Source organism: Polypterus senegalus, chromosome 12 (genome assembly GCF_016835505.1).
Source record: "Polypterus senegalus isolate Bchr_013 chromosome 12, ASM1683550v1, whole genome shotgun sequence".
Lineage (NCBI taxonomy): Eukaryota > Metazoa > Chordata > Cladistia > Polypteriformes > Polypteridae > Polypterus > Polypterus senegalus.
In genome coordinates, this window is record NC_053165.1 from 105,639,279 (window position 1) to 105,653,376 (window position 14,098).

General features: G+C 38.4%; 2 protein-coding genes across 9 annotated transcripts in view; one reads left to right on the forward strand and one right to left on the reverse strand.

The window, feature by feature from the left end:
* The window catches only part of cicb (capicua transcriptional repressor b), a 71,429-nt gene extending 66,325 nt beyond the window's left edge, over positions 1-5,104 (forward strand). The window contains exon 8 of the mRNA XM_039771351.1: positions 4,937-5,104. Coding sequence (XP_039627285.1) covers positions 4,937-5,104 — 168 coding nt within the window. The remainder of the gene's footprint in view (positions 1-4,936) is intronic.
* An 885-nt stretch (positions 5,105-5,989) lies between these two features.
* pou2f2a (POU class 2 homeobox 2a) overlaps positions 5,990-14,098 on the reverse strand; it is a 151,406-nt gene continuing 143,297 nt past the window's right edge. For 7 of the 8 annotated variants that reach the window (XM_039773132.1, XM_039773131.1, XM_039773130.1 and 4 more), the window contains 4 exons: positions 11,550-11,598; positions 10,945-11,098; positions 8,258-8,331; positions 5,990-7,996 (listed from right to left, as the gene is read on the reverse strand). In XM_039773132.1, coding sequence (XP_039629066.1) covers positions 7,650-7,996; positions 8,258-8,331; positions 10,945-11,098; positions 11,550-11,598 — 624 coding nt within the window. In that variant the 3' untranslated portion in view covers positions 5,990-7,649. The remainder of the gene's footprint in view (positions 7,997-8,257; positions 8,332-10,944; positions 11,099-11,549; positions 11,599-14,098) is intronic. The other variant, XM_039773133.1, reaches the window with a different exon arrangement.

Sequence of the window (14,098 nt, forward strand, 5' to 3'; positions counted from 1 at the left end):
TTTCAATAAAGAGGGATAGTAGAACAGGGTAAGGAACTTAAATTGCTCCAAAATGAGGAAGACGTTCAGTTCAAAGTCTCTCTGGCTCTCCAGAGGTGCCACAAACTGCGTCTTGTTCATGTGCCGTGAGGTGGGCCTCTATTTATCTCATAAACCTTTTGGCCTTTGTTCACATTCAAAGATCTTTTTTTTTTCTTTTCTTTTAACCTGCCAGGTAGGTTACAGCTTTTATTTTTTTGCTGATAGCAACATTCAATTTATGACAACAGGAGTAACTAAAAAACATGTTTTCCTCTTCCAAGAGAGTCATAGAAAATTAAAATGTAATGAAAGTTTAGGCCTCATTGGTGCTGTGACATTAAACTGAACTGCAAACGTCAATGGCCGAGAAAAACAAAGAAGGGTTTCAAATGAGAGCAAAGAGGTCAAAGGACTCACAATCTGAACCTCTGCTTCCAGAATACGGCAAAGGCAACATTTAGTAGCCAGACTTTAAAAGAGAGTGGCAGGTTTGCGTTTTTGGCATTCCTTTGTTTTTTTGGAGGAGAACATGTTTTTGAGTTTTTCTTTCCATTCAGTGGACTACATTCTCTATACAAAAATATGGAGTGCCGAAATGTCAGTGAGAATGAGCTGAATGTAGATGAAAAAAATCACCCTGCTGACAGACATCACCAATTTTATTATTTGTAAGACACTGAAGAGGAGTCCTTAACCCGATGGACGGTGGAAAGTGTGCAGCATCCGTTATTTATGCTACTGTTTGGGGAAACAAAAAACAAAATCAAATTGGTGCAAGTGTTAGGGAGGAACGAGCGGACATTCAATGAGCCTCGTTTACCTGGAGGCCAGTTTAGTTTCAAATGCTCTGCACCAAGTGACTCTTTGACAGAATTCGGATGCGTTTCACTGTTGCCTTCCACTGTCCATTAAAATGGAAAACCCAACAATCTCGAGTTCTCCACAAGTTTTGGAATAGCCACTTTCTCAAGGCAAGACAATTCAGCAGCCATTCATAAAGCACAATCAAAAAAAAAATTAAAATAAAATGTGTGAGTGCGTGTGTGTTACTTCAGATTCCCAGCAGACATTGTGCTGTGGGACCCAAAACAGACACGACATTTGGAATGGAGTTCGGCACCTATGACCTCTCAGGAAAACACTGAGCCTAATGAGGAACCATAATCGATAACTAAAAAGTTTCTTAGTGAAAGCTGTTGGCGTGGATTATGGATGGCAGCTCCCCAGATCAGTCTGTCAGGTTTTACATGGGTTGGTTTAAGACTTAAAAAAGAAATAAAGAACAGACGGGTTTGTTTGATGTCCAGTTCACCGAGGCTCAGTTCACGTGCGGTTATGGAAACTGCAATCTGCTCGCTGCTCATCCAGTGGCCCGACACACTATATGCCAAGATAGATGGGTCTGTAAAGACTTTACTTCACTGAGCTGCCGGAGTTGGCTAACAGTGGACACCTGCACTCTCTCCCTACAGCTCAAATGGGCACTGGACCAGTGGGCACACCCTCATTAGGGAGGCGAGAATACTGCCAAGTAAAGGCCGATATTGCCCAACACTTTACAGCCCCGATGTTCAATTATAAGTGAGCAGAATGAATGCAGTTTTCATGGCCGCCTAGAACTGGCCTCCACATTCTTGACATGTTCATTCTCTAGACATCAGTTCCAAATAAGAGGAAATTAACCCTTTTAAAATCCTGAAATCCTAATTTATTTGTTTTTCTTACAAAGACGCTAAGACACATAGAAAAATACAGACGCCAAAAAGTTGTTCTATAGTCCCTAAAGCAAAACTGGTTTGTTTTTTTTTTTGGTTGTTTTTAGTTCTCTGTCCCTTGTATTGACAAAATCTTGGCAGCACAAACAAAGATAAAGAGTAAAGTTACATTTACGATTATTATCATCATCATCATCATCATCATCATATTTACGAGAAGCTAAAATTTTCCAATGACAAATAGTTAAAAATATACAATTTATTTTTTTCGCTTTGGATTGCTGAGGTCAAAGGTTACAAGTTCACCATGCTGGGTAACTGCCATTTAAACACAAGACAGTGTGTCAAGGTGGCGGCGTTGTGTGTTCTAGTGGCAACTAGTTAATGGAGATCTTTGGTTTCATCTTTCGTAAAAGTTACTAAACTTTATTCACTTGGTAATACCTTTGGATTCAAGCTGTATTGAATGGGCAGGGGTCCTATTTAGGGGGAAGGGGGCGGAGAAGGAAGCCTAAAACTCTCTCTCTTTCCAAGCAGCTCCTCTAAGAGGCCGTCAAGGATTCCTGGAACATTGCGGTTGTGGTAAAATGAGAAAATATCAGAAACCAAGCATCGATCAGCTAAGAGATGCACTGCCGATAATGATCAACACTAAACACTTAGAAAAGAAACAATTCTGATTTCACGAGAGCATTTTGAACTTCACTGTCCAGTAAAACGATTTATTTACATTACTTTGGTATCACACTGGTTACGCTTTAGTGGAAAATGAAGGAACAAACTGCGACGTGACCTGAGCGATTACAGAACTTCTGTTCACAAGCTGCACTGATTAGTGAAAGTCCCACCACCATTTGTTAGTTCTGTACTCTATTAGGGTACGAAAAAGAAGCTTTTCCATAACCTACTGTTACTCTGAAAAAGAGAGAGTTTTGAGAAGATAGCACACCCTCCTTTGCAGCATTCGCCGACCCCCAGTCTCCCCTATCGCTTAGAGGTGCGTAAATTCCAATCACCCAGCAGTGAGTGATTCTCCCCTCAGTCTAAAAGCCAGCAATCACCTGCACTGCCATCTGTTACCTGTGGGGGGCAGGCCTGCTTCACAAGCACCTGCACAGAGCAGCATTCGGCCACTTTGCACTCTTCATAAAGCCATCAGTTGTAAAGAAGCGATGACACACACGTCTCACTTTACACCCAGCCCTGATACCTGAATGCACTGTCAAGAGACAACCTACGTTTAACTGAGGAATGTGATTTTGATGCTTGGAGGACAGAAAAAAGGCTATGTGCATAACCTTTGGCACTTAAAACATAAATCAAGAGGTGCTTTGTTTAAACGATTCCATTTCCCGTGTTCAGATCTTCCTGAGCTATTTGCACAGGGACACTCTTTTTTTTTGACCTCCTGCCTGGCGATGATCCTGGTGTGCCTTGGAGGTCCACAGTACAGTGTATCATCCTTGTCTTTCTTTACTGTATTGATTAGCCAAGGAGGGAAGAGCATGAACTTGGGGGCATTAAGAGAGAAAGGGGTTTTGTGCTCATATGGAGCAAGTATACATCTTGATTGTGCTATTCTGTAATAATGTCAAGCCAGTAGAAATACAAACTGCTTTCATACAAATATCTTAAGTCGTTTCCTCAAATTCTGTGCTCTAGTCTAAACTTGAAATAACTGATAGATACAAGCCATGAACCAGAATCCAGAAAGGCCTGCATAAAGTCGAGCGGAGCTCGTCTCCTCAGCATACAGTGCATACACATGTATACCAAAAGGACCCCGTGGACCCCAGGCTGGTTAGAATGTTAAAAGGTATCCTGCTCCTGGTTCGTCACTTCAGCCTGAAATACCAGCACATGAAAATGTCTGTTTCCCTACACTGAACCTCAGGCGTATTACTGGAATCAGAATACAACTCTTGGGTATAGCCCCCCAGAGTCCGATACTGAGAAAGCTACCGTATGGCAGAGACCTCAACTCTTTCTCTTTGGAAGTATCCTGCACTCTCTTTAACAACACCAAGAGGATACAACAGTCTACCATCAAACCACCCGACACTTGAAATCATGTACTGTAGGAAGGCCAATTGAAATAATCCGGCAGCACAGTGCAGCCAGCCATGTTGCTCAGTGGTCTTATCTGAGCCACCCCTCTGTGTGAGGTTCCCTGAAGCAGGCCAGCCCCCACAACCCACAAAATGAATTGCCCCTTAGCGAGCTTCCAAAAGGCAGGAGCCCAGATGGTGACATCCTGTCTGTTGAAACCGGGGCTCATCCACATGTCTTAAACTGCCACAATTCTCCTCAGCTAGTCTTTGGTTGTTGATAAAAAAAAACAAAAAAACAAAAAACAAAAAAGAAACAAAAAACAAAAACCAATATGGATTAACAACACTACTATCGTGTCTGTAAATAATACTGTACCAGATTATTATCCGTCCTAGTTCACCGCAAACAGCTTGTGAAAATAAAAAAATCTACAAAAACTAAGGACTTTATAGCAAAGGTTGCTCAGGCAGTTGTCGCACTTGATTTGCCAGGGGCTATGACTACAGTTCATCACAGGGGCTCTGATGACCACGACACACCGAGAACTGAGTCGTTCAGGCCAGCACTGTTGTTGTATTCTGCAGTCAATTCTACGAGGGGCGCTGCTCCGAGGTTACAGTGCATTGGCGCACCGAGACCACTTGGCTTTTCTTATTGCAGAGCTCGGCTCAGTCAGGCCCACATCCTCTCCCTTGAGCTGTCTGCTGGTCAATAGAGTGTAGTTAAAGCCACTTTGTCACTCTGGAACAGTACTACTTGTTCATAATGTTCAATCTAGGCCCGCACCCAGACTCGTTAGTTCCTGAGCAAAATTTGCTTGTTTTCAAAAATTGAAAAGAAAAAAAACAAAACAAAGACAAAAATGGTGAACTTTGGTAAGATTTCTGCTGCTCTCTCCGGTTCTTTACAGACGATACAATGTTTGCGTTTTTCTTCAGGTCTGAGGGAAGCCCTATAGCATAGCTGTGTGGTGATTGCGACCCAGTTAAACCGCAGAGGGGGTTGTTTCAAACAAAAATGTGAGGATGCAAGGACCCAGACTGTTTAACTGTTGCCATCAGTTCTTTCTTTAATTCCATGTGACAGCCAGGAGTAGAAATGTACTTCTGGTAATGCTACTGGTTTCGGTTCTTTTTTCATTGCTACAGCTGAGACGAGTGTGTCCTCTGATAGACGCTAGGACACTGCTAGATCCTACTCAACGCAGTAGGCCACCCATAGACTGTCCTGGATGTTCACAGCCTGGATCCTGCAGCCCCACACCTTGCTGGAATTCGCCACCTGGCCGCTCAGCGCCACCCTGCGTCCCATTTTAAAGCATTTCTACTATTTGGTTTGTCATCAAGGTACATGAGGTATATGATGGACCATCTCTCTCTCTCACACTTTCCATGGTGGGCATTGGAGAAGGCTTTTGGAAAGAAAGCTGCCAGGCTTTTCTCATCAAGGTCTCATCAACAGGCATATTTTTGGTTTTATAGCTGTTTAAAGCTTTTCATTTTGTAAACAGAAGTCAAGCCTAGTCAATGGTAGGCGCTTTGTTGTGTTATGGAAGTTAGAGAGTTATTCATACTGTTTACTTATTTGTTTTTTGGTACCTCAGCATGCGTGGCTGCTGTTCACTTACATTACTTGATTCTGTTTCTTCCCCTCTTTCTTGCCAGCCTGAATTGGAAAGTCTCAGCCGTGCTGCTGCAAATTGCGAATGAGCTCACACATCAGTTGAGAGCAGCCAGACAAGCGGTGGCTTATCTCTGAAAGGCTTTTTTTAAAAATGAGACTTTTAATAGACAAGGAGCATTCAATAGAAAGAATGCGGTCGTTTGACCAACTTATTTCACTTGTGATTTATTTTGACAGGGAGGGGGGGCTGTTGACCTTGGAGTTAGGCAAGCATGGTGTTCTGGAGTTGGAAGAAGATTTCAAGTCCTTTAAAGCACTTCCCAGCCCAGGGTTCTGTATTTCAGCAAACAGATGCCGAGTCCCTAGAACCTAGATCAGCACTTCTCCCTTATTTTGCCTCACCACTTCGTTAGAAAAATCGAGAGATAGTTAAATTTTTGGTCTAAAATCAAGTCATTATCTTTTTTTACATTAGCAATAAGCAGAAGAACATAGATTCTTTCTATAAAAACTAAGTAAGCACTAACAGTTACATTCCGTCTAAAGTTATGTTGAGAAGTTAGTATTCATTTTCCCCCTTTTTTTTTTGTTTTGTTTCAAAGCAACCTGCTTTGCTTTTCCAGCTGGTTGAGAAGGGGTAGGGAGAAGTTCTCTCCTTAGACCAAACCCCTCTGAAACAATCAAATCCGGCCTCAGCAGAGTGCAGGCCTCTAAAGCTTTTAGGTTTTACAGTCCTTAGTTTGCTTCTTTTCATAAATCTAAAATCAAAAGCTAGGTTTCACAGTATTTCCAACCACCTGATATCTAGCACAACTAAACAAAGCAACATCTGAAGAAATTGTGAGGTCAATAAATATTCCTGTCGAGGAATGAAAGCAAAGTCAAGAGTTGAAGATCCACTTCTCTTTTGACATTTTTGGTTTGCTGTTTTTGGTTTTTGAATCATTTTGTTTTGGTTTGGCTTTTTTTTTTTTTTTTTTTGCAGTACTCCCATATATTCACTGTTTTGTGTGAAGCTGTCTCTTTTTGTTCTTCTCCATCATTGTTATGGCACAATGCTTCTTTCTCTGTGTTTAAAGAAAGCTTTGGTATTCAAAGAGGAAATGAAATTAAATAACACTCAGAACGCAACAAAACAGTGGTACAATACAGCAATCAAACAAATCAGCAGATAAAAACACTGGGCTTTTTCTGTAGTTTGTCTCTTCAAGAAGCCAAGTAAAGCTCTAAGAAGCAGAGAGGCAAATCTTCTTAAAAATGCAGGTACTTTGTCTTTGCTCTTTGAAAGAAACTGCCTCCCTTGGTGATTTATATATATATGTATAGTACGACTGACTGATATATATATATAAATGTTGCTGGCTTCTGAAAGGTAACACTGTGAGGTATTCATTTAACAGAGAGAGAAGATAGCCATTCAAGCATCCCAGCCTTGTTCACACACACATTTCTAGGCGTTGACACGTGTTCTGGTGGTGGTTGATTGAGTCCTGATGCAGCAGGCACTATTTAAAGTAAGAACAAGTACAGAAGCCAAGTGCAGCAAAATCTTGGTTTGGTTTTTTCCCCCGTCGTTGGGATATTTTAAGCAAAATAAAAGTAAAAAAATAAAAATAAAAAAATAAAAAAGATGAATAAATTAAAGAAATTAAATAAAACTTTTGAACTTTAGGAATTCCTTTACATTTAACCTTTTTAAACATGATACTCAACAGAACTATCAAAATAATAAAAAAGAATAAACATTTTTTAAAATATAGAAAAATATAAAAAAATAGGAGGTCTAACCTCAAACGGCTCAGCTTTCCTCAACTTGTACAATATATATTAAAAAATTCAAACTGAATTTCTATAAACAAAAAACAAAAAAAAAACAAAAAAACAAAAAAAAAGAAAAAAGAATACGATAAAGTTTTTCCTCTGGCGTCGGGTTGACTATGTACAGAACCTTTGGGTAAAGCTGTTTTTTGGTGTGAAATTTCCGCCTGTGTTTTTTTTCTCCTTGGTTTTCTAGTCCTCTTGCTAACAGCAATATTATTTTTTTTCCATTTTGGAATCTTCTGCATCTTTCTTTGTAAATGATAAAACGAGGTTTGGTTTTTTTTTTTTTTTTTTCCAGAATTCTTAGCTCCTACCATGTTGGTCCCATCCTCCCTCACCTTGCACACACCTTGAGGGTGCTGGGTTAAAGGGAGGAAAGGATTGGACAGGGCTTGGAAAAGGGGGCCTGGAGCGCCATCACTCTGGCTTAGCCCCTCCCAGACCCAGCATAGGAGGACTCTGTGCTGATTCGCTGCTGCTGCTGGAAGAGGAAGAAGAAGATGAGGAGGAGCCTGAACAGGAAGAGGAGGAGCTCAAGTTGGAGGCAGCAGCAGGAAGAGTTGCAGCAGCGGCTTTGGCAGCAACGGAGACCAATCCAACACCTGTGTTTGAGCCCAGCAAAGGCAGTCCTCCATGATTCAGGAACAAAGGTGAGGACACAATACTCTGTGTGCCAGAACTACCCCCTGCAGCAGTGCCTAGGACCAGGTTACCACTTGCATCAAGGCTGGTAATGGGCAGTTGGCCACCAGTTGCCGCCAGGGCTGTTTAGAGAGAGAAAACAAAAAAAAAAAAACAAGGTGGATTTATAAGTGTGTGAGAACAAATGCATAGAACACCTTCAAAAATGAAAAGGGAGATGAAATATGCATACAGAATACAAACACAGCCAAGCAGCAGCAGGGAGACAAAATATATGCTCATCTGTAAACTGTATATGCTATATGTCTGGATATGACAGAATGGTCTCACAGACAGGGCTAGGGGGGGTGAAATGGGAGATGCCACCATGGATTTCCACAAACCTTGGATAGTGGCCAGAGGGTTGTTAGCCATGAGGGCTTGGTTAATTCCTGCATTCACCCCCAACAATGAACTCCTGTAAGTAAAGCAACACATACAAGGAAACTTAAAGCAGTACTCCAATACAAGTTAACAATGCCAACTGGATTTACTTATTTCACCTTTTAAAAGCATTCATTTTTTATTTCAGGTTCTTTGATTCTTTTTCATAAAATGTATTTAACCTTGATTATTTTAAAAGATAACTCTATAATTTCTATTTTTTTGTCAATATATATGTATACATATGCAGGATTTCATTAAGACTTGACAGAATATTAATGCTCTTACTGCTTATCATGTGTAATATTGTTAGGCAATTGTTCTTCTGCTGGGAGAAGTTTCACTTTTCAAGCAAAAGACTGTTATTCCATTTCCTGCCACAGGTTGGCACCATAACACAAACTAACAAAAAGGCTATCCACAAAGAAAAACAGTTTGTGGTGTGGAACGAATAGTCAGTGTTAACAGCACAATGATGATATTGATCAAAATATGGAAAGAATATACACCTTATACCAAGGACGATTAACTTTTTTAAATAACATATTTTCACTAACACTATCATCAGTGGGTATAGTACTGGGCGGGTAGTAATTGAAATACAGTATGTGTCTTTTAGTATAGATGTATGATGAGTATGAGATGCAGCCTGGGTCGGTTCTAGCTCATCAGCAATGTACTAAAGGGTATAATATTATATATAAAGTGTGTGTGTGATACAGTTACTACCAAATAATACAAAGAGTACATGACACATGTTTCAACCTTATTGGGGTTCATCAGGTGTGCTTTTGCATCCCCTTACAGGGATTGAACCTCTGACATCAGCACTTGAGGCAAAGTTTCTGACACTGCGTCACAGTGGTTGGTTTGCTTACGTAACAGGGTGAAGATCAGAGTAAAAGATTCAAAAGTGCATACACCTGACAAGCCCCAGTAAGGGTAAAACACATGTGTAGTGTACTGTTTGCCAGATACTGTATCAAATATCTATGATCTGCTTCTTGCAACTGGGAGGCTGTGGCGGATGTTAGTTGACTGGCCGACCAACCATAAGTGTTACCTGGAAGGTAACCACCTAAATAATCAGATTGCAATTCAGAACTAAGAATGTGATATATATATCACACATATATACATAGTATATATAAAGTATATAATATATAATTATATACATTTATATAAATATAATTATTTTCTCAATTATCTTTTCTACCAACAGCAATACGCCTGCATAATGACTCACTAAGACTGTGACTGCCAAGTCAGACGTTTTCTTTTTAAAATTTTCTTCCTTTTCAGTCATTCTGGTGAATGTGTTCAGACCATAGTGTGTATGTATGTATTTATTTATCTATCTACCTATTTATTATTTTATTTATTTAAAGAGCTTCTGTAAAAAGCCAAATTTCCATCTGGGGAGAAATATCTACAGTATTTATCTGTTTTTTTCTATCTATTATAAAGTGCTCTTCAGTTCTATCTATTATATAGTGCTCTTCAGATCTATCAGTTCCATCTATCTATTATATAGTGCCCTTCAGTTCCATCTATCTATCTATTATATAGTGCTCTTCAGTTCCATTTATCTACCTATTATATAGTGTTCTTCAGTTCTATCTATTATATAGTGCTCTTCAGTTCCATCTATCTATCTATCTATCTATTATATAGTGCTCTTCAGTTCCATCTATCTATCTATCTATCTATTATATAGTGCTCTTCAATTCTACCTACTATATAGTGCTCTTCAGTTCCATCTATCTATCTATCTATTATATAGTGCTCTTCAGTGCTATTATATAGTGCTCTTCAGTGCTATTATATAGTGCCCTTCAGTTTCATCTATCTATCTATGTACTATATAGTGCTCTTCAGTTTCATCTATCTATCTATGTACTATATAGTGCTCTTCACTGCTATTATATAATGCTCTTCAGTTCCATCTATCTATCTATCTATTATGGTTTGTTGTCTATTTGCATACATATATATTTACACACACACGCTTATTAACACACTGCATTACCATTTAAAATAAAGGAAGGCGGGGAGTACAAATGATGGGAGGTTCACTCCAGCTTTCAAGAAAACTGATTTAGAACAATTGATTAGGAAGAATACAGTATAGATGTAAACAAGTACATCAAACTTAAAAGAAATATTGAACATTTTTTATATTTTAAATATGTTTAAAATCCACAGAAATTGTCAAACTAGGCTCTAGTTAATGATCTCCGAGTCAGAACTAGATACATAAATAAATATCAAACATGAGCTTTAAGATGGAAAAGTAAAAAATTAAAAATTAGAATTTAAATTTATTTACTAATTCAACATCAATAGTAAAAGCCAAGAGGTTATTTTTAATGCATTTATGTAATACTGAATTATAGAACTTCAAAAATGTCCTCAGCTAATGTAAAATCCTTGCTAGATTAGTCCTGATTATTACGCTTTAAACTTCAAGGTCCATTTTAAAAGTAGAGCTAATTAAAAAAACAAAGCATTCTTTGAAATTCAATTAGGAACATCAACTGCTACATGTGATCTCTCATTGATACACTTGACAGCAAATGTGTGATCAAACACTTCATTCTCATAGTGTTGGCAGCTTGTTAATCTACCAGGCCAATCTGCTACTCACCCTGTATTTGGGTTGAGTCCAGGCAGTCCAAGGGGTGTGTGACTTTGGGGGCTGCTGCTTGTGCTGTTACTATTAGTGGGTGGACTTACAGGTGATGGAGTGGAATTTATTGGAGCAGGTGTCAATGGGCCCACTCCTGAAGACATTGTTGTCACTGAGAAATAGAAGAAAAGATGGGTTAGAGTTACTAAATAATTTTTATGTTCTGCATTGTTAAAATTCCAATTGAAGATAAAAGAAACAAGCAAAACAATAGAATGAAAGATTGCTGTGTAATTAGTAATTGTACTGAATGATAGGGAGACAGTATTTCATAGATATAAACAAGGACCATTAGCAAAAGATTCAACAGCTATCCTTTCAAATACACTTTTCCGTTTTCTAAATAATGTACATCTTTTTATGTCTGAAACTTTTATTACGTTATGCAATCGGCATAAAAGCTTTGCTTTGATCAACACAAACAGGTTTGATAACTTATTAGTACTTAATAAACACATAGTTTTACAGAAATGCCGCTACACAGCATAAGTGACAACGAAAAACTGAATGTCGTGTGAAAAATATATAAAATAAGCATTTTAACAAATGACTGAATATCTTACCTGTTGTGCTAAGGCTGCTGATGGCCTGGGATAGTCCTTGACTAGTGATCTAAATGAAACAAAGAGTCAACCAAAACCTCTTCAGAATATTATCACAGTGGCAGGTTAAACAGTAAAAATGATCTCAGACTGACAGGCATGAGACAATGTGACCAGGTCCACAGAACCATGAAGTGTAACCTGTGTGCTGGGATTTTGTCCATTCACAACATGTCTTAAGGCAGTGTTTCCCAAACTCGGTCCTGGGGACCCACTGTCGCTGCAGGTTTTTGTTCCAACCAGCTTCTGTTTTTAATTGGACTCTTGGACTATTTAAGTGATGTGTTATTTCCCAAGTTCTGTGTTTTGGGAACAATATAGACATTAGAAATCTAAGTCTGGCAAAAAAAAAACCCAAATATATATATATTAAAATGCACCGAGCAGTTATATGGGAATAATGTAGTTTTTCTTTTTAACAATATTTTCATCTTGGTTTTCATTCTACTTTTCTAGGTGTTCTAATTGTTTAATTAACCTATTATTTACTAATTAGTGGGTCTGATGCTAAAGTACTTGCAGCCTTTGATTATTCACTGTTTGCCAGCGTGTCTGCTCTGCTCATTTTTAATTGTCATTAATAAGATACAACGATGGGGAAAAACTGCACAGAGAAAGGGCAAAATATAATGAAATCAACAAAAGAGAGTTAAGCATTTAAATCTATAGCAATAACAGAAATATTTCTAAATGTCTTATAAATGTAAAAATCATGCTGCTGTGCTCTTCTGAATGTAGAATAAAAGAAAAATAATACCAGCTAATTAAATGAGATCAGAGTTATCAGGTGTTGTTACTGATTAGGAATCTGGTTGGAACAAAAACTTGCAGCCACAGGGGGTCTCCAGGACCGAAGTTGGGAAACACTGTCTTAAGGTAAGTGTTAAAATATTGTCTCATCTTTTTTTCAGAACCCAAGGATGGTTAAAATATATTGTTTGTACAATTTAAATACATTAACTAACAAGAATCGATTATTTATATTTACAATTTGTTGCAGTTTTAATCTCATGGTATACCCTTGAAATTCAGTCAGTAGACAAAGGAACATGAGAATTCCTAAAAGGTAAAATGTTAAAAAAGGCAAACTCGGCCTAAGGAAGGGTGTTATTCCTTAGTATCTGCCTTGGGGCTGAGAAACACCCGGGTTCACAACTCAGTTATTTGCATTCTTGCTATAAGATAGACTGAGATGGCATATTCACAGTGACTTGGATAGATCTCATTCTTATTGTTTCTACAGCAGGCAACAGAGTGAAACAAAGTTAGAGTCCATGATAAGGCTGACAGTCATACTTGGGCTACGTCCACACTACTATGTTTTCGTTTAAACATGCAGGCATTATTCTCTGTTTTCTCCTTTCGTGGCTCTACACTACCCTGGCATTCTACCTCCTGAAAATGGAGAATTTTAGAAATACTACCCAGCACTTGAAAATGCCTTCTCAGCATTGCAATGTGGATGGGCAAAAATGTAGACTTATAAAAATGCAGACTCTAATTGCACTCTGATTTGTTGTGCTTATTACCCTAGCCCTACTCTGATTGGATCCTGCTGATTACAACTTTGCATTCCTTAATGGTTCACCCGTAATGTAAAGCTATTTTGCAACATAGCAGACGTGGAAGAATTGCTTCCTATGGCGCTTGTTGTGCTGCTTACTTATATGAATGTAAATTGTGTTTTGTACAATTTCAACGCTGTAGACATGTACTAAAGGCCTACTACAGTTACCAGTCACTGCAGTTTTGTGACAATTCCCGCTGCTGGCATCATACCATTCCTTGAAGTAATTTCCTGCCAAAGTGCATATACTCACTCTAGGGAAACATCTATGTGATATGCGTTTTTGGTAGTTTTAGTATGGAAGTATCATTCAAGTTTAAAAACTCCATTATTAAATGAAAACATAGTAGTGTGGACGTGGCCTCAAAGTTAGGAGAGTTTTTTTGGTACCGGAGGATTTATTGTCATCAATCATATCCTCTTACTGCTTTTGTGTCCTTTAGACAAGAGTGTCTACTGTTGTTTGGCTGTGGTTATTTTGACAAACTAAGAAGCAGGTTTTTGTGACAACTGTAACCACATTTCAGTGTGAAAAACCCACACCCTATGTTTCTTTGAATACTTGGACTTTTTGTAGTTTCTGACTATGATTTTGCCATGCTCTTAACTTCGTATTTTATGATGATCTGTGCTTCTTTTTTTTTTCAATACGAATTCAAAAAGTAAACAATCTCACTATTATTCAACTTTTACCATCTCATTAAGACCACACCCTTAGGCAATTTTGAGTGCTTACAGGATTATATTATCATTATAATAAATGTATAGGTGATCAACACCATCTCTGACTCAGAGCATCACCCTGAAGAAAATGGTAGTTAAATGTGCAGTATAATTGAGGGCCAATTGATTAACTTTTCTTGATGTACTTCATACAGAATAATCAAATGAGATCCTACTCCAACATTTTTTTCCTCATCTAAACCTGTTTTTGGCCATTCAT